The sequence below is a fragment of the Macaca mulatta genome, chromosome 7 (assembly GCF_049350105.2).
Source record: "Macaca mulatta isolate MMU2019108-1 chromosome 7, T2T-MMU8v2.0, whole genome shotgun sequence".
Lineage (NCBI taxonomy): Eukaryota > Metazoa > Chordata > Mammalia > Primates > Cercopithecidae > Macaca > Macaca mulatta.
Window position 1 is genome coordinate 18,418,969 of NC_133412.1, and position 19,819 is coordinate 18,438,787.

The 19,819-nt window shown below is 41.2% G+C and overlaps 1 protein-coding gene across 2 annotated transcripts in view; it reads right to left on the reverse strand.

The window, feature by feature from the left end:
- INO80 (INO80 complex ATPase subunit) overlaps positions 1-19,819 on the reverse strand; it is a 140,899-nt gene that overhangs the window by 75,029 nt on the left and 46,051 nt on the right. For both annotated transcript variants that reach the window (XM_028850755.2, XM_015141961.3), the window contains exons 13-19: positions 18,507-18,587; positions 17,621-17,716; positions 7,889-7,948; positions 6,688-6,830; positions 4,340-4,424; positions 2,946-3,063; positions 1,652-1,737 (exon numbers count right to left, since the gene is read on the reverse strand). In XM_028850755.2, coding sequence (XP_028706588.1) covers positions 1,652-1,737; positions 2,946-3,063; positions 4,340-4,424; positions 6,688-6,830; positions 7,889-7,948; positions 17,621-17,716; positions 18,507-18,587 — 669 coding nt within the window. The remainder of the gene's footprint in view (positions 1-1,651; positions 1,738-2,945; positions 3,064-4,339; positions 4,425-6,687; positions 6,831-7,888; positions 7,949-17,620; positions 17,717-18,506; positions 18,588-19,819) is intronic.

Sequence of the window (19,819 nt, forward strand, 5' to 3'; positions counted from 1 at the left end):
ATAATTAGCCAGGCATGGTGGTGTGTACCTATAGTACCATCTACTAGGGAGGCTGAAAAGGTACAGTTCCACTCCTCTCTTTGAAGTGTATATACATACAATCCCTGATTTTTTAAGTCCAGCACGGTGGCTCATGCTTATAGTCCTAGCACTCTGGGAGGTTGAGGTGGGAGGATTGCTGGAGTCCAGACTAGCTTAGGCAACATAGCAAGATCCTGTCTCTATAAAAAAATGAAAAATTAGCCAGGTGTGGTGGTGTACACCTGTAGACCCAGCTACTAGGGAGGCTGAGGTGGGAGGATTGCTTGAGCCAAGGAGGTCAAGGCTGAAGTGAGCCATGATTGCACCACTGCAGTCCACCATGGGTGACAGAGCGAGCCCTTGTCTTACAAAAAAAAAAAAATTACAAGGGGGAAAAAAGAAGGGAGGGATTAAAAGATACTAAGAGGTCGGGCACAGTAGCTCACACCTATAATCCCAGCACTTTCAGAGGCCCAGGCAGGTGAATCCCTTGAACTCAGGAGTTTGAGACCAGCATGGGCAACATGACAAAACTGGTCACTACAAAAAATAAAAAAAAATACAAAAATTAGCCAGGTGTTGTAGCACACACCTGTAGTCCCAGCTACCTGGGAGGCTGACAGGGGAGGATCACTGGAGCCCAGGTGGTCAAGACAACAGTAAACCAAGATTGTGCCACTGCACTCCAGTGTGGGTGAAGGAGTAAGACCCTGCCTCAAAAGAAACAACAAACCAGATACTGAGAGACAGACCATCCAAATGCTATGTGTGGACCTTGCTTGTATCCTTATTCTGACAAATTCTTTTTTTTTTTTTTTTTTAAGATAGAGTCTCGTTCTGTCGCACAGGCTGGAGTGCAGTGGCGTGATTTTGGCTCACTGCAAGCTCCGCCTCCTGGGTTCATGCCATTCTCCTGTCTCAGCCTCTCGAGAAGCTGAGACTACAAGCTCCTGCCACCACGACTGGCTAATTTTTTGTATTTTTAGTAGAGACAGGGTTTCACCATGTTAACCAGGATGGTCTCGATTTCCTGACCTCATGATCCGCCCTCCTCGGCCTCCCAAAGTGCTGGGATTACAGGCGTGAGCCACTGCACCTGGCTACAAAATTAATTCTTTGAAGAAGAGAGACAGACACACAAAGACAACTGGAGATATCTGAACACTGACTAGATATGTGATGCTATCATGGAATTGGTCTTTTGAAATGGGTGTGATAATGGCATGCAGTTAGGCAGTATTTTAAAAAACTGAATCTTTTAGAAATACACATGAAAACACTTTATAAACAAATAATCATTTATAAAACATCCGGGATTTGCTTTTGAATAAGAGAGAGGTAGAGTTAATGATTATTGTAATGGAACAATGGGTCAAGGGGATTCATTACACTATCTTTCTACTTTTGTAATGTTTCAAATTCTCTAGTAAAAAGCATTAAAAGAAAAAGAAAAAAAGATGTTATTTTCCTCAATTATTTGCCTCATTTTAAGTTCTCTTTGATCCATGCAAATTTAAACCTCTTCCTTCAAGCAAACTTTCCAACTAAACATATACCAACAAATTTCTCCCCCTGGAATCTTAAGTTGGTGCCTAATGATGCTTAAACACATGAGGTCTTCTTTACTCACCTTGTCAGATAATTCATTTTCCACATCTTTCTTGATTCTCCTCAGCATAAATGGCTTCAAAATCATGTGTAAGCGAGAAAGTTGATCTGAAATGCCAGGAGGCCCCCAAATAATACATTATACTGATTTCACAAAAACAACAGGAACAAATACCACATTCATCTCTCACTGAACTCTTCAAAAATCCTTTGGCTCAATGATTCTCTAAAAGTAGACTGAAACTTTTCCCCAAGTAGGAAAGCAAGGAATTTTAACTTTCTGTACCATCTTGCTATAGTCAACAGGGTAAATGTATTAGGCTCTATTTTCATTAGAATTCATTTTTACGTTTTAGGGACACTTTACCAATAACAGGGTTATAAGTATAATAAAAATTACCTGGGACTGTCAGTGTTCCCCAAAAATTACCTTCCAAGAGATGTCAGTAAATTAACAACTTGTAGTGTAAAACCACATAAGGACTTTTCTAATAGTGAGCAAGCTCATGTCTGTGTAATAAACACTCCAGAATGCTCTTAAAATCAGAGAGATATTATTCAACAAGATCAAAAGTATTGATAAGGCTAAAAATACAACGGAAACAAATTCTAAGACAGAGAGAAAAATAACAAAATGACCCTTCTAATATTTGCTGTTTTTATCATAGGAAAAAAGCCTTGACCCATTACACAAACAATTAAATATGAATTTTTCTTTTGAGATGGAGTCTTGCTCTGTCACCCAGGCTGGAGTGCAATGATGCAATCTCGGCTCACTGCAACCTCCACCACTCCCAGGTTCAAGCGATTCACCTACCTCAGCCTCCCGTGTAGCTGGGATTACAGGCACCTGCCATCATCATGCCCGGCTAATTTTTGTATTTTTGTAGAGATAGGGTTTTACCATGTTGGCCGGGCTGGTTTTAAACTCCTGACCTAAGGTGATCTGCCCACCTCAGCCTCCCAAAGTGCTGGGATTACTGGTGTGAGCCACCATGCCTGGCCAATATGAATTTTCCAAGATCTAAATGGGAAACGTGAATTCTGCAAGCTAAAATATAGTACTTTATGAATCAAGCCTGATCTGCCTTGATTAGACAAGACTATAGTAGTAATCATCTAAATTAATTCTTTTTTGACTGTTAAATACGTACAAAAAATGTAAGCATTTTATAAGCAAAATATGTGGTTTTGTTTCCCTGATTTGTCTATGTATATTGAAAGAAAAATTCTTCAAATAAAATAAAATATGCAATTATGTGGTTGCCTATACTGATAGGTAGACAGAAAGAAAGCCAGTTCATAATAGTACTCACTCTCATCAATAGCGGATTTGTTTTCGGCATGGCTCTCAATGTCCTTGGAAAACCATTCATTAAATTCTTCATGTGAATCAAATAATGTTGGCATAATGAAATGCAGCAGAGCCCAAAGCTGTAAACAAAGACACAAATGAAATAGCTATAAAGCAACAAAATGACAGTGTGTAAGGATGTATTAGGGTAGACAGAAAGAGATAACTGCAGGTGTATTCGTGTGTAAGTGCCTAGATCCATGTGTATATGTGAGTGAAAGACAGAGAATGAATGAATTCAACTACATGCTTGCCTCATCAACCAACCCTAATTTTATTAGGTGCTGTAGCAAAGTGTGATTATTTTTCAATTAATTTCAAACTAAAAGTTTGAAAGTGAAAGTCATGCTCAGATTTTGCAATGGAATAGTTTTAACGATCTTCTTATAAAAATCTATCCCATAATTCAACACAACCTAAGGTATGATAACTTGCTACTAATAATCCTAGATTAGGGGTTAGAAAAACATGGCCTGTTGGGCCAAGTCTGGTCTACCACTATTTTAAATCAAGTTTTATTGAAACATAGCCATGGCCATTCACTTGTATGTATTGTATATGGCTACTATACTAAACAAGCAAAGTTGAGTAGCTGCAACCACGGTTGTATGGCCTACAAACTCTATAAAACATGCTCTATCTGCCAGTTTCTATGAAGTTTTCTTCTTTTTTTTGTTTTTGTTTTTTTTGAGATGGAGTCTCACTCTGTTGCTCAGGCTGGAGTACGGTGGCATGATCTTGGCTCATTGCAACTTCGACCTGAGGATTCAAGCAATCACCCCAACTCAGCCTCCTAAGTAGCTGGGACTACAGGCGTGCACCACTATGCTTGGCCAATTTTTTGATTTTTTTTTTTGTAGAGTTGGGGTTTCCCCATGTTGCCCAGGCTGGTCTTGAACTGCTGGGTTCAAGGCATCCTCCCACTTCGACCTCCCAAGTTGTTAGGATTACAGGCATGAGCCACTGCACTCAGCCTCTACAAAGATTTCTGACCCTTATTCTAGATGATCAATTAACTCCCCCCAAAAATTTTAGCTCCCCTCTGCGTCAACAAATATTACATTTCAACTCTAGCAAAAACACGTCTCTGCGTTAAATGTTTACATTTTCTAATGTGCTCAGTATTCCTTACATAAATGCAAAAGAATACAGTAACTCATTGGCCTTATGCCAGAGAATAAGAAAACTGGAATGATGCCTATGCCTGAAAGATGAGTTGGGGCAAGTCTTTTATGTGGGGACTATAATTTACACAAAGCAGTAGCACTGCAGGCGAATGGGTAAAGAATTCTATGCTCTGCTGGAATCCTTCTGTTTTATGAAGATATAAAACCTGGGACCTGGACTAGTGCCTACCTCTGCCATGGTGTTCTGAATTGGGGTCCCGGTTAGCAAAAGACGATTCCGACACTGGAACTGTAAGAGGATCTTCCAACGAACGCTGTTTAATAAAATAAGTTACAAATTCATGTTAGCAACAAATCATTCTTTAATTATCCTACTGAGACCCCATATTGACAAAAATGCCTTCCAAAAAACTAACATTCAGAATCAAGTACTCTATCATGTATTCAACTGAAAAACATTATTCAACAAAGCTGAAAACAGGAAACTTTCAAGGGAAATGACTCCTCTCTACTGAAAACATGGCATTTGGATTCAGAAAAAATAGCCTCAAATAGGCAGAGTTGGATCATTTCTGGCTTTATAAACTCTTCCATTATCTTTAGTCAGTTTTGCTGATATAAGTCATCTAATTAGAAAGTACATATCTGTAGTATAAAGTGTTAAAATTATTAATCTGTACACTTCCAGTATGAGTTTGGAGGGAGCAGTTATGAGGAGTGTTGTGTGAGAAGAAAACGGGGCCGGGCGCGGTGGCTCAAGCCTGTAATCCCAGCACTTTGGGAGGCCGAGACGGGCGGATCACGAGGTCAGGAGATCGAGACCATCCCAACATGGGCTAACATGGTGAAACCCCGTCTCCACTAAAAAATACAAAAAACTAGCTGGGCGAGGTGGCGGGCGCCTATAGTCCCAGCTACTCGGGAGGCTGAGGCAGGAGAATGGCGTGAACCCGGGAGGCGGAGCTTGCAGTGAGCTGAGATCCGGCCACTGCACTCCAGCCTGGGCGACAGAGCAAGACTCCGTCTCAAAAAAAAAAAAAAAAGAGAAGAAAACGTAAAATGAGTCTTCGTTGCTCCTGGCCAAAGGCATATGCTCCTTCAAACAACTGCGGTATGCCAGGCATGGCAGCTCATGTCTGTACTCCCAGCACTTTGGGAGGCTTGGGTCCAGAAGTTCAAGACCAACCTGTGCAGCATGGATAAACCCCGTCTCTACTATAAATACAAAAAATCAGCTCAGCATGGTGGCACCCGCCTATAGTCCCAGCTCTGAGACTGAGATGAGAGGATCATTTGAGACAGGGAGGTCGAAGCTGCAGCGAGCCCCAACTGTGCCATTGTACCACTCCATCCTGGGCAACAGAGCAAGACCCTGTTCCCTGTCTCAAAAAAAAAAAAAAAAAGATTGCTGTAGGAAGTAACACCTTTCCAAGGATAGAAAGTTCCACAGAAGGGCAGGTACAGTGGCTCATGCCTGTAATCCCAGCACTTTGGGAGGCAGAGGCAGGTGGATAACCTGAGGTCAGGAGTTCGAGACCCAAAATGGCAAAACCCCGTCTCTACTAAAAATAACAAAAATTAGCAGAGCATGGTGGCAAGCACTTGTAATCCCAGCTACTCAGGAGGCTGGGGCAGGAGAATTGCTTGAATCTGGGAGGTGGAGGTTGCAGTGAGCCGAGACTGCGCCACTGCACTCCAGTGTGGGTAACAACAGCGAAACTACGTCTCAAAAAACAAAAAAGAAAGAAAGAAAAGAAAAAAGAAAGTTCTGCAGAAAATATCATCCAGCCAGTTAACACAGACCTCTAATAAAGTTCTAAGGACTCACCAAGAGTTAATAAAAAATACATCAAAGCCAAGGTTTAATATCACCAAATAACACTTTTTTTTTACTTTGGGACTTCAAAGGTATTGGAATATTTTAAACACACGACTTAAAATAAAAGGATTCTGGGAGATCTGAAAACCATCCAGGGACTCAGATAATCTACATAAAACAAACAGAGCATCCAATCCACATAACCTAACATTCTACTTCCTACTTAGAACTCCTGTCTAAAATAATACCTTAAAGCAAGGGCAGAGACTCCCTCCTCTACAGAAATTTTCCCTGAAGAGATGACCTGTAAAAATGTCACCTTCTTGAATAGGGAGATAAAAGTTGAGAAAAGTCTTCGTATTCTTGGCATTAACATTTGTGCTCCATGAAAAAATAAAAAAAGGGAATTTCTGTCTTCTGATCAGGTACATGACTGATGCAGAGATCATGTCACGTCTGATTTAAAACCTCTCATATATTGGACGGGTGGCTCATCCCTGTAATCCCAACACTTGGGGAGGCCGATGCAAGAGGATCGCTTGAAGCCAGGAGTTCAAGACTAGCCTGGGCAGCAAAGCGAGACCTTGTCTCTACAAAAAAAATAAAATAAAACTTCTCATATCTTCATTCATATACACAAGTCTCTGTGTGTGTGTGTGTGTGTGTGTGTGTGTGTGTCTGTGTGTGTGTGTCTGTGTCTATGTGTGTGTGTATACTTAACCCAATGCATTGAGTTTGGTTTCTGCTACTCATGTTACCTGGAACTACTCTTGAGCGCCTGAGCCTCATCCAGTACCATGTATTGCCACTTGACCCGCTGGAAATACTTTACATCCTGCACCACCAGCTGATAGCTGGTAATAACCACATGGAAGGGGGCATCCTGAGTGTAGAGGGTCTTCTGTAAATATAAAAGGGGAAGGGTGAAAAGAGAAACCTAATAATTCATAATAAGGAACTGATGTATGGACTGGTTTTCTAGGGCCGAAATGTTTAAGATAGCCCTGAAGATGTGCTTCTCCCATATGGTAGGGAGATGTGCAGTGAAGTGAACCATACTGTGGGGTTTCGTTTGTTTTACTATTGTTAAGATAGGGTCTCACTCCATTACCCACGTTAGAGTACAGCAGTGTGAACATGGTTCACTGCAAACATAACCTCCTGGGCTCTAGTGATCCTCCTGCCTTAGTCTCCCAAATAGCTGGGACTACAGGCATGCACCACCATGCCTGGCTAATTTATTTTATTTTATTTTACGTAGAGATGGGGTCTCACTATGTTACCCAGGCTGGTCTCAAACTCCTGGACTCAAGTGATCCTCCTGCCTCAGCCTCCCAAAATACTGGGATTACAAGCAAGAGCCACCATTCCCGGTCACTACTGTTTTTAAAGCAGTCACGTTTACCACAAACTAGGCTGAAAACTAGTCTTCAGTTTATTAAAGAAAAAAGTTCTGGCCAGGTGTGGTGGCTCACACCTGTAATCCCAGCACTTTGGGAGGCTGAGGCAGGAGGATCACTTAAGCCCAGGAGTTTGAGACCATTTTGTGCAACAGGTTGAAACCACATCTCTACAAAAAATACAAAAATTAGCCAGGCGTGGTGTAGCAAGCCCATAGGGTGTGCTGTCTCCTGCTTGTAGTTCGGGAGGTTGAGGTGGGAGGATTGCTTGAGCCAGGGTGTCACGGCTACAGTGAACTGTGATCATGCCACTGCACTCCAGCCTGGGCAACAGAGTAAGACCTTGTCTCAAAAAAAAAGATTCTTAATTAATCCTGGAAATCAAGTCCAGTTGATTGCCTACAATAGGAAAAGTACTGTATGAGAAAAATGGAAACTTGATCAGTGTCCAGAAATATATAATAAATAAGATTTTGTCTAAAAGAAATTATCCACATCGATTAGAGAAATAATGACTGCATGCATGGTATGTATGTATGCAGTTTAAGTAGAATGTTACCTGACTCCAGAACCTTCTGATGACTTTTCTATCATGAGGATTTCCCCAATATGGTAGCACCTAGAAAAAGGGCCGATATATACATTACTTTCTATTGATGATCTTAAAAGTATCACAACAAATATATAATTCGGAACGATTTAAAAAGAAACTAATAAAATGAGTATAGGAAGTCCTCTCCTGCCAATGGTGGAATAAGTGGTTTAACCAACCCTGTTGTCCAAATAAACACACACACACACACACACAATTCATTTGTCTGAAGGCATAATACAGCTACTGAGATAGTGGGCAATTACTGAGGCCCAAATAAGAAAAGAATGGAAGCCCAGAGAGGTCAGCCTATTATGTGGCATACTTTCTCACTGATGGTACCATTGCAATACAAAAGTTCTAGTTGAGAGGGTAAGAAACTGAAGACGCATTTTCTAAAGAGATGTAAGACAGGCTGGGCATGGTGGCTCACGCCTATAATCCCAGCACTTTGGAAGGTCGAGGCGGGTGGATCACCTGAGGTCAGGAGTTGGAGACTAGCCTAGCCAACACGGTCAGACCCCGTCTCTACTAAAAATACAAAAATCAGCCAGGTGTGGTGGCATGTGCCTGTAATCCCAGCTACTAGGGAGGCTGAGGCAGGAGAATCGCTTGAACCTGGGAGGCAGTTGCAGTGAACAGAAATGATGCCATTGCACTCCAGGCAGGGGGGACAAGAGCAAGGCTTTGTTTTAAAAAAAAAAAAAAAAAAAAAAGATGTAAGACATAGAGAACAAAAATTGTAGTTCAAGGAAAAAGACTCCTGCAACCAGCCACATCCCTGGCTTTAAATTGGAATTCAAAGGCTACAAGGTAGTAGTTATAGTAAACCATACATAGACTTGCCTGAATAGATACCGACTCCCAGCCTCAGAACATCTGAATTCCTGACCAGATTAAGAAGGATTTGAATAATTTGCATCCCTACCAACCCCCAAAAAACTACTAGTGGCAGAAAAACATATAAATCCTCTCTAACATATAAATCCTCTCTAGAAGAAAACAGTAGTGAGAGCCCACACTTATCTCTATAGTTTTTCCTATACAATGTCTGGCATAGCATTAGAAAATAATCAGACATATAGAAAGACCATACCACACGACTGAAAGCCTACATGAAAGAAAGATAATGTATACAGAGGAAATTAAAATAATAAAAATGTTAAAAACAGACTTTTGGCTGGGTGTGGTGGCTCATGTCTGTAATCCCAGCATTTTGGGTGACTGAGGCTGGCAGATCACCTGAGCTCGGGAGTTTCAGACCAGCCTGGGCAACGTGGTGAAACCCTGCTTCTACAAAAAATACAAAAGTTAGCTAGGTGTGGTGACACGCGCCTGCAGTCCCAGGAACTCATGAGTCTAAGGCAGAATTGCTTGAGCCTGGGAGAGGTTGCAGTGAGCCAAGATTGTGCCACTGTACTACAGCCTGGGCAACAGAGCAAGACTTTGCCTCAAAAAAAAAATAAATAAATAAATAAAAGTTTAGGCCGGGCGTGGTGGCTCACACCTGTAATCCTAACACTTTGGGAGGCCAAAGCGGGTGGATCACGAGCTCAGGAGATCGAGACCATCCTGGCCAACACGGTGAAACACCGTCTCTACTAAAAATAAAAAAATAAATAAAAATAAATAAATTAGCTGCGAGTGGTGGCATGCACCTGTAGTCCCAACTATATGGGAGGCTGAGGCAGGAGAATCGCTTGAACCCGGGAGGTGGAAGTTGCAGTGAGCTGAGATCATGCTACCGCACTCCAGCCTGGGTGACAGAGTGAGACTGTGTCTCAAAAAACCAAATAAAATTTAAAAATTTAAAAATAAAAATAAAAAATACTTTTAAAAATGCTAATTTGTTAATGAAAAACAAGACAGAATTTCAGTGGTATGCTGTAAATTATAAAATAATCAAAGTGAATTTTTAGAACTGAAAAATAAAACTAAAAATCTAGAAATTAATGGATGGATCTAATGACAGATTAGATCCAGCTGAAGAGAAAATTAGTGAACTAGATGACAAGTCAGAAGATAATATCTAGATTAAAGCACAAAGAAACCAAAGAATGCAAGATTCAGCACTTTTTCTGTGATGTTTCTAGATGTGGTTTTCTTTCTCTTTATCCCTGGACCTCATAGGGCTTCTTTAATCTGCAGACTGCTATTTTTTATTGTTTTGAAAAATTTCAGCCAAATGGAAGCAGAAGTATGCAGGAAGAAATGAAGATTAATAAAAACTGAATATATAATATGAAAATATCTAAACATAAAATATATAAGCAATAATAAAATGTCTCATGGGGTTTAAAATACTAAAAGTATATAAAACCTAGAGCATGTAAGTCTAGACACAAGGGAGGTAAGTTCAAGTATACCGAAGTCTTTATATTATCCAGAAAGTAGTAACTCTTAATTTATATGTATTTCTTAAGTCAAGAAAGCAAGTTTCTCCCCCAGATTATCTACTAGAGAATAAAATAGGCCAAGTGTGGTGGCTCATGCCTGCAATCTCAGCACTTTGGGAGGCTGAGGCGGATGGATCACTTGAGGCCAAGAGTTCAAGACCAGCCGGGCCAACTCTGTCTCTAGTAAAAATACAAAAATTAGCTGGGCACAGAGGGTGCAGTGAGTGGAGATCACACCACTGCACTGAAATGTGGGGGACAGAGCGAGAGTTTGTCTCCAATAAAAAACCAAAAAGAATAAATACATGACTAGTGCTGTGGTTTGAACATCTCTCTGGAGGTTTATGTATTGGAAACTTAATCCTCAATGCAACAATAGTGAGAGGTGGGACCTTTCAGGGGGGTCATGGGGGCTTTGCCCACATGAATGAATTAATGCCATTATCACAGGAGTTCCCCTCACCCCTGGGCTCTTCTGCTCCTCTGCTTTCCAATCTGGGGTGATGTAACAAGAAGGCCCTTGTGAGATGAGGACTCCTCACTTTTTAACTTCTCAGGCCCTCTGGAATTGTAAGAAATAAATCTCTTTTCTTTATAAATTACCCAGTTTTCTGTGTTTTGTTATAGCAGCGCAAAACAAACTAAGACAAATAATAAGCTAAGACAGGGAGGGAGAGCAATAACATTTAATCAGTCCAAAAGGACGTAAGAAAGGAGAGAACCGAAAAACTGGGACATATTTCTCAGGATCTCCTGAGTGCTGTCATGGGCCAAAAACTGTTTTTAAATTAGGGCATGGTGGCTCATGCCTGTAATCCCAGCACTTTGGGAAGCCAAGGTGGGCAGATGACCTGAGGTCAGGAGTTCAAGATCAGCCTGGCCAACATGGTGAAAACCCTGTGTCTAGTAAAAATACCAAAATTAGCTGGGCGTGGTGGTGGGCGCCTGTTATTCTAGCTACTCAGGAGGCTGAGGCAGGAGAATTGCTTGAACCTGGGAGGCAGAGTGAGCTGAGATCACGCCACTGCACTCCAGCCTGGGCGACAAAGCCAGACTCCATTTCAAAAAAAAAAAAAAATTTTTTTTTAATTTAAAAATACGGAAAAAAGAAAAATTAAACAGGTGCCACAAGTAGAAAAACAATTAGTACGGCAGACTTAAACTCAGTATTTATCAGCATTTACATTAACAGCACAAATATTCCCAATAAGAGGCAAGAAATACACCTTAAGGTCAGGTACGGTGGCTCACGCCTATAATCCCAGCACTTTGGGAAGCTGAGGCGGGCGAATCACTTGAGGTCAGGAGTTAGAGACCAGTCTGGCCAACATGGTGAAACTCCATCTCTACTAAAAATACAAAAATTAGCTGCGCATGGTGGCATGCGCCTGTAATCCCAGCTACTAGGGAGGCTGAGACAGGAGAACTGTTTGAACCCTGGAGACGGAGGTTGCAGTAAGCTGAGATCGTGCCACTGCACTCCAGCCTGGTGACAGACGAAGACTCCGACTCAAAAAAAGAATTACACCATAAATGATGTAAAATGATTAAAAATAAAAGGAAGAAAAAATGCCATGTAAAAATTAAGCAAAGATGTTCTCATATCCTGTATTCAGAAAAAAATTAACCAAAGAAAAACAGGTATCAGAAAATACAGACTTTCAGTCAAAAAGTCTTTAAAAGGAAAATTTCATAATAAAAGGTTCAGTTCACCAGAAAGATAAAATTATAAATTTGTATGTATCTTACAGCCTCAAAATATATAAAGCAAAAATGGACAGAAGAGAAATGGACAAATCCATAATCATGGTATATTTTAATATACCCCTCTCAGTCAGTGACAGAATAGGCAGGCAAATCAGCAAAGACATGAAAGAGCTGGACAAGTTAACAAACTTTGACCTAAATCAACATATATGCAACACTGCAATGAATAAAGGCAGAACACCTATAATTTTCCAATACACAGAGGACATATAAAAACTGACAATATGCTGAGCCATAAAAACGAGGATTCAAATTTCAAAGCATTGAAGTCATAAAAAGTTTATTTTACCAGTGTGAATTTAAGGTATCAATTAATAAAAAACAAGACATCTAGACAATCCTCTACTGTTTGAAAATTATAAATTACACTTCTTATTTTTTAAAAGAGATAGGGTCTCACCCTGTTGCCTAGGCTGGAGTACAGTGGTGTGATCATAGCTCACTGTAGCCTTGAACTCCAGGGCTCAAGTTATCATCCCACCTAGAAATACACTTTTAAATAACCCATGGATCAAAAATGAACTTGCAATGGAAGTTAAGAGATTATGATGAACTCAAAGATAATGTATATATGACACATCAAACCTTTGGATGGCTAAAGTCATGCTCAGAAAGCAATGAATATCCTTAAATGTACATATATTAGAAGCTGAAAATGAATACTCTAAGCTCCATCTCAAGACATCAGATAAAGAAAAAAGCTGGCCGGGGGCAGCTAACATCTGTAATTCCAGCAGTTTGAGAGACCAAGGAGCATCGCTTGAGCTCAGGAATTCGAGACCAGCCTGGCCAACATGGGGAAACTCAGCCTCTACTAAAAATACAAAAATTCGCTGGGCATGGTGGCAGGCTCCTGTTCCTGCTCCAGTTCCTCGGGAGCTTGAGGCAGGAGAATCGCTTGAACCCGGGGGAGGCAGAGGTTGCAGTGAGCCAAGATCATGTCACTGCACTCCAGCCTGGGAAACAGAGCGAGACACTGCCTCAAAAAAAAAAAAAAGTATACAAGGAGTGCAGTGTGGGGCTATGTTCCAATATGTATGACTTTAAATTTCATATGTCACATTCTATGAAAGTTTTTTTTTATCAGTAATTTTAAAATGTAAAAACTATTCTTAGCTTACAGTCATTCAAAAACAGGTGGCAGGTCAGGCGCAGTGACTCATGCCTGTAATCCTAGCACTCTGGGAGGCCGAGGCAGGCAGATCACCTGAGGTCAGGAGTTCAAGACCAGACCGGCTAATATGGTGAAACCCCGTCTCTACCAAAAATACAAAAATTAGCTGGGTGTGGTGGTACACCCCTGTAGTTGCAGCTACTTGGGAGGCTGAGGCAGCAGAATTGCTTGAACGTGGGAGGCGGAAGTTGCAGTGAGCCAAGATCGCACCACTGCACTCCAGCCTGGGCAACAAAGCAAGACTCTGTGTCAAAAAAAAAACAAACAAAAAAACCAGGTGGTAGATTCCTTAATAAGGAGAATTACCATATGACCTAACAATTCTACTCATAGGTATATACCCAAAAGAAGTGAAAACAGTAAAAGTGTTCAAACAAAAACCTGCACAGGAATGTTCACAGCAGTACTGTTCACAACAGCCAAAAGGTGGAAACAACCCAAATATTCATCAACGATGAATGGATGACCACAATGTGATATATATACACAATGGAATATTAGTCAGCCATATAAAGGAATAAAGCACTGATACATGATATAATAGGGATGAAGCTTGAAAACTTTATACTCAGTAAAAGAAGCCAGACAGAAACGGCATTCACGAAGTGTTCAGAATAAGCAAATCCAGCCACAGGAGGCGAATTTGTGGTTGCCAGAGGCTATAGCACAAGGTGAATAGAAAGTGATTGCCTAGTGGGTAAGGGCCTTCTGTTTGGGGTGATGAAAAAGTTGATAGCAGTGATGGTTACACAACACTGTGAATGTACCTAATGCTACTACATCGTACTTTTTTTTTTTGAGACAGTTTCACTCTTGTTCCCCAGGCTGGAATGCAATGGCACAATCTCGGCTCACCACAACCTCTGCCTCCCGGGTTCAAGTGATTCTCCCACCTCAGCCTCCCGAGCAGCTGGGATTACAGGCATGTGCCACCACACCCAGCTAATTTTTTATTTTTACTAGAGATGGGGTTTCTCCTGTTGGTTAGGCTGGTTTTGAACTCCCGACCTCAGGTGATCCACCCGTCTCAGCCTCCCGAAGTGCTGGGATTACAGGCGTGAGCCACCACACCCAGCCAATTTTTTCATATGCTTGGTCTGTAGGCATGCGCTACCATGTCCAACTAATTTTTAAATTTTTTGTAGAGATAAGGTCTGTGTTGGCAAGGCTGTTCTTGAACTCCTGGACTCAAGTGATCTTCCCACCTCAGCCTCCTAAAGTACTGGGATTACAGGCATAACCCACCAGGCCCAGTCCATTTTTAATAGTTAAAATGGTAAATACTATGCTCTAGTATTTTGTCACAATAAAACATATATTGGGGCACTAGGAAAAAAACAAAATCAGGCCAAATGCAGTGGCTCATGTCTATAATCCCAGCATTTTAAGAGGCCGAGGTGGGATGATTGTGTGAACATGAGTTAGACATCAGCCTTGGCAACATAACAAGACCTCGTCTCCACAAAAAATTTTTTAAAAATCAGCTGGGTGTTGTGGTGCATGCCTGTAGTCCTAGCTACTTGGGAGGCTGATGTGGGAAAATGGCTTGAGACGGAGTTCAGAGCTGCAGTGAGCTATGATCACAACTCTGCACTCCACCTAGGAAGACAGAAGGAGAAAATGTATCTAAGAAAAAAAAAAAAAAGCAAAGAAAAAAAATCAAAAGAGGTGGCAACAACCACGGGCATATTACCCTAAATTAGAATATCAACAGAAAGTTCAACATGCAAATGATAGGTCTGTTTCAGGCATACTTATAAAGTCAAAGGAAAGGTATCAATGACATTAGTAATATCACATGGCCATCTATCAGCCAGTGGAAGAGCTATTGAAAACTTAAGTGGTTTGGTGAAAAAATTTTAAGACCTTTTCTGTTTTGTTTTGTTTTTTTCTGAGACGGATTCTCACTCTGTCGCCCAGGCTGGAGTACAGTGGCACGATCTTGGCTCACTGCAACCTCTGCCCCACCCCGGGTTCAAGCGATTCTCCTGCCTCAACCTCCCAAGTAGCTGGGATTACAGGCCCCCACCACAACACCCGGCTAATTTTTGTATTTTTAGTAGAGACGGTTTCACCATCTTGGCCAGGCTGGTCTTGAACTCCTGACCTCATGATCCACCCGCCTTGGCCTCCCAAAGTGCTGGTTTTACAGGCGTGAGCCACCGTGCCTGGCCTAGACCTTTTATTTTTCAACATCTGCATTGTTCAATATATATGGAACATTACATGAAAAAAAAAAAAGCAGAAAAAGATGGTGATCACCATTCCACAAGACAAATAATTCAAGAGACAATACTCAACAAATTGCATAAGAATGATCTCATCATCATCTCAGAAAGATGAAAATGAGTCAGTCAAGTTAAAAGCTATATATCCTAATACTCCTTGTACGGTTTCTGTATCTACAATTTAGCCACAAAATGGGACCACAGCCATAAAGCTGCCTCAAAGTGGGAAATCCCAGACAATTTCCTATTCCATACAAAGCATAGGCCAGAAAAACACCTGCCTCACATTTCCACCCTATCCCATGCTCCTCAAACTACATGAAACCCATCACTACTACAGAGACCAAAAATCACAGAGATCATGTCAATATATTTTGATATATAATCTCCAAAATACTATCCTAACTGTGCAACTTCATTATCATATTCCTGGGGTCAGAACACAGTTTACTCATTTTCAATCCTTTTAAATTGCAAACAACATAATAAATCCTACTCATTCTTTCTTAAATTCCTCCAACTTTTCATAACTAAGCAGCTGTTTAAATCTAATCAATGTCTTACCCAATGAATGCCAAATACCTCCCTGCTGATCACCTCCTACCTCAACCTGAATTCTTTTCCTCTGAATTAATTAAATCAATGTTCACATTATCTACCTTAGACATTACAAGCTGGACTAAGACTAGAGATCAGACTTCAGAGTATTAAGAAAATGAACTGGCTGGGTTTGGTGGCTCATGCCTGTAATTTCAAGACTTTGGGAGGCTGAGGCGGAAGGATCACTGGAGGCCAGGAGTTCAAGACCAGCCTGGGCAACATAGTGAGATCTGCCTCTATTAAAAAAGCAAAATGGGCTGGGCGCAGTGGCTCATGCCTGTAATACCAGCACTTCAGAAGGCTGAGGCGGGCGGATCACCTGAGGTCTGGAGTTTGAGACTTGCCTGACCAACATGGAGAAACCCCATCTCTACTAAAAATACAAAATTAGCTGGGCATGGTGGCCTATGCCTGTAATCCCAGCTACTCGGGAGGCTGGGGCAGGAGAATCGCTTCAACCCTGGAGGCAAAGGTTGCAGTGAGCAGAGACCGCACCATTGCACTCCAGACTGGGCAACAAAAGCAAAACTCTGACTCAAAAAAAAAAAAAAAAAAAACCAGCTGCGTGCGGTGGCTCACGCCTGTAATCCCAGCACTTTTGGAGGCTGAGGCACGTGGATTACCTGAGGTCAAGAGTTTGAGACCAGTCTGGCCAATGTGGTGAAACCCAGTCGCTACTAAAAATACAAAACAATTAGCTGGGCAAGGTGGCAGACACCTGTAATCCCACTTACTCAGCAGGCTGAGGCAGGAGAATTGCTTGAAACTGGGAGGCGGAGGTTGCAGTGAGCCAAGATCACACCACTGCACTCTAGCCTGGGCAATGGAGCGAGACTCCGTCTCAAAACAAAAACAAAAACAAAAGACATGTATTTAAAAAAAGATACGAATTACTTACAATAGATTTGAATGAAAAGAGCAATGCCATAAATGACAGGATGTGTACTAACCGTATGATTTGTCAAAATCTATGTTAAACCAAACAAAGTAGATGTTTTCTATTATGGCAGTTTGACGAGGAGTATCAAACATCAGGCTAAATGCAATATGCACTCATTGTTCCCAGCAGTAAGTTTTATAGTGATTGTATGCAAGTTATTCTGGAACAATGTATGAGATATTTTTGTTTTTGAGACGGAAGGAGTCTTGCTCTGTCGCCCAGGCTGCAGTGCAGCAGCGTGTTCTTGGCTCACTGCAACCTCCCCCACTCCCGCTCCACCCCGTTCAAGCGATTCTCCTGCCTCAGCCTCCTGAGTAGCTGGGACTACAGGCGCATGGCACCACACCTGGCTAATTTTTATTTTTATTTTTATTTTTTGTATTTTTAGTAGAGACAGGGTTTCACCATGTTAGCCAGGATGGTCTTGACCTTCTGACCTTGTGATCCACCCACCTCGATCTCCCAAAATGCTGGGATTACAAGCATGAGCCACCAAGCCTGGACAAAATTTAAAACTATTATGAGTAATTAAATAAGTAAGACAAGAAAAGGAGAATAAAAAGCAATAAATGTTTTGCTTGGAGTGATATTTACCTTAAATTTAGGAACAAATCTAGTAAACTCCTGGTGCCAATTGTTAAGTGTAGATGCAGGTGAAATTATTAAGAAAGGTCCCCAAATGTTCTCTCTCTGCAACAGAAAAACCCAGTCAGCCAACTATAGGAAAAGGGAAGGTATTTAATTCAAAATTATAATTAATGACAAGAACAATCTAAGAATAGGAAACAACAAGAGAAATACTGAGTAAATCCCAAATCTGCACATTCAAAAATAATATCCTATGTTAATAATAAGAACATAAAGACACACCTTGAGAAAAAAGTGGCAAGCAATTATTCCCTCTTCTGACCTCTTATAGGTCGCAGCCACAGAGCACTTATGACACACTGACTTGTATGTATTGTTTTCTACTATACTAGTCATCATGACAATCTTATAGTTATTTAATAGGTATACAGCTTCTGCTTTTTTTCCAGTATTTTTACACATTTTTAAAATTTAATTCTTATAAAATTCCCATAAAGTAGATGATGTCTCCATAGAAGAGGAAACTAAGCCTCAGAGACTTAAGTTGAAAAGAGGCTAAATTGCCCATGTTTACACTGGTAATAAGAGTAGAGTTGCAAATGTTAGGCAAGGTGTTCTGATCTAACTATATTGCCCTTGCCACTACACTGGTGGTAATCAATGCAGAGTGGAAGGGAATGTCTCAAAATCACATGCTCAAAAACTGTCCTAGACCTCTTAAAAACCAAAAAGTTACACAATACTGTCCCCTTATAAAGCTCGCAGGCAAGAATCAAGTCCCCCTATCTTGGAATGCTACAGAGCTTAGCATAGTGCTTTTAAGTGGCTGATTTTCAACAGAAATTACTCTAAATTCTAGAGAAATTAAGATAGAAAGATTATATCTACCCACCTCAGCCAGATGGGCCAGAAGGGCAATGCTCTGTACTGTTTTACCAAGGCCCATTTCATCAGCAAGAATGCCATTAATACCCTGGGGGAAAAAATACATGGTCAACACCTCATACATTTCATCAAATAAAGTTTGACCTATTACCAAAAAAAATGACCAAGATAACAGGCTTGTTTAAAGAGAAGTGACTAGAGATACTCAGCCTCAACACTTTTATCCACTGCTATAGTAATTGCTTTTGCCAATGCTACAGCTACAACTATGAACCATGGTACACAAGACAGGGCAAGGCCAGTTTGTTAGCTAATACAACCCAGACACAACAACAATTAGATTTACCAAGTCCATATAAGACAAACCATAAGAAATATACAAATATTCTCTAGTAGGCTCTCCAGGTTAGAAAAAAAAAAAAGACATCAGCTGGGTGCAGTGGCTCACGCCTGTCTTGGCACTTTGGGAGGCCAAGTCAGGCACATCGCATGAGCCTGGGAGTTTGAGACCAGCTTGGGCAACCCAGAGACACCCCATTTCTACAAAAAATACAAAAATTAGCCAGGCATGGTGGCATGTGTCTGTAGTCCCAGCTATTCTGGGGGCTGAGGCAGGAGGATCACTTGAGCCCGGGAGTTTAAGGCTACAGTGAGCCATAAACACACCACTGCACTTCAGACTGGGTGACAGAGTAAGATCCTGTCTCAAAAACAAAGAGAAACAGAGACAACTTTCTGTCTCTTGTCAAAGGATATAGCTTTTTATTTTTTTTATAAATCTACATTTTTTTTATTATACTTTAAGTTCTAGGGTACATGTGCACAACGTGCAGGTTTGTTACATATGTATACATGTGCCATGTTGGTGTGCTGCACCCATTAACTAGTCATTTACATTAGGTATTTCTCCTAATGCAATCCCTCCCCAGGATACAGCTTTTCAAAAGTGTGAATTCTAAAACATGATCTTGTACTTATTTATTTATTTTTTGAGACAGAGTTCTGCTCTTGTTGCCCAGGCTGGAGCGCAATGACGCCATCTTGGCTCAACGCAATCTCTGCCTCCCAGGTTCAAGTGATTCTCCTGCTTCAGCCTTCCAAGTAGCTGGGATCACAGGCATGTGCTACCATGCCCGGCTAATTTTTTATTTTTTTAGTAGAGACGGGGTTTCACCATGTTGGTCAGGCTGGTCTCAAACTCCTGACCTCAGGTGATCCGCCTGCCTCAGCCTCCCAAAGTGCTGGAATTACAGGCGTGAGCCATCGCGCCCAGCCAGATCTTGTACTCATTTCACAATCACACTGAACAAATGACTTTAG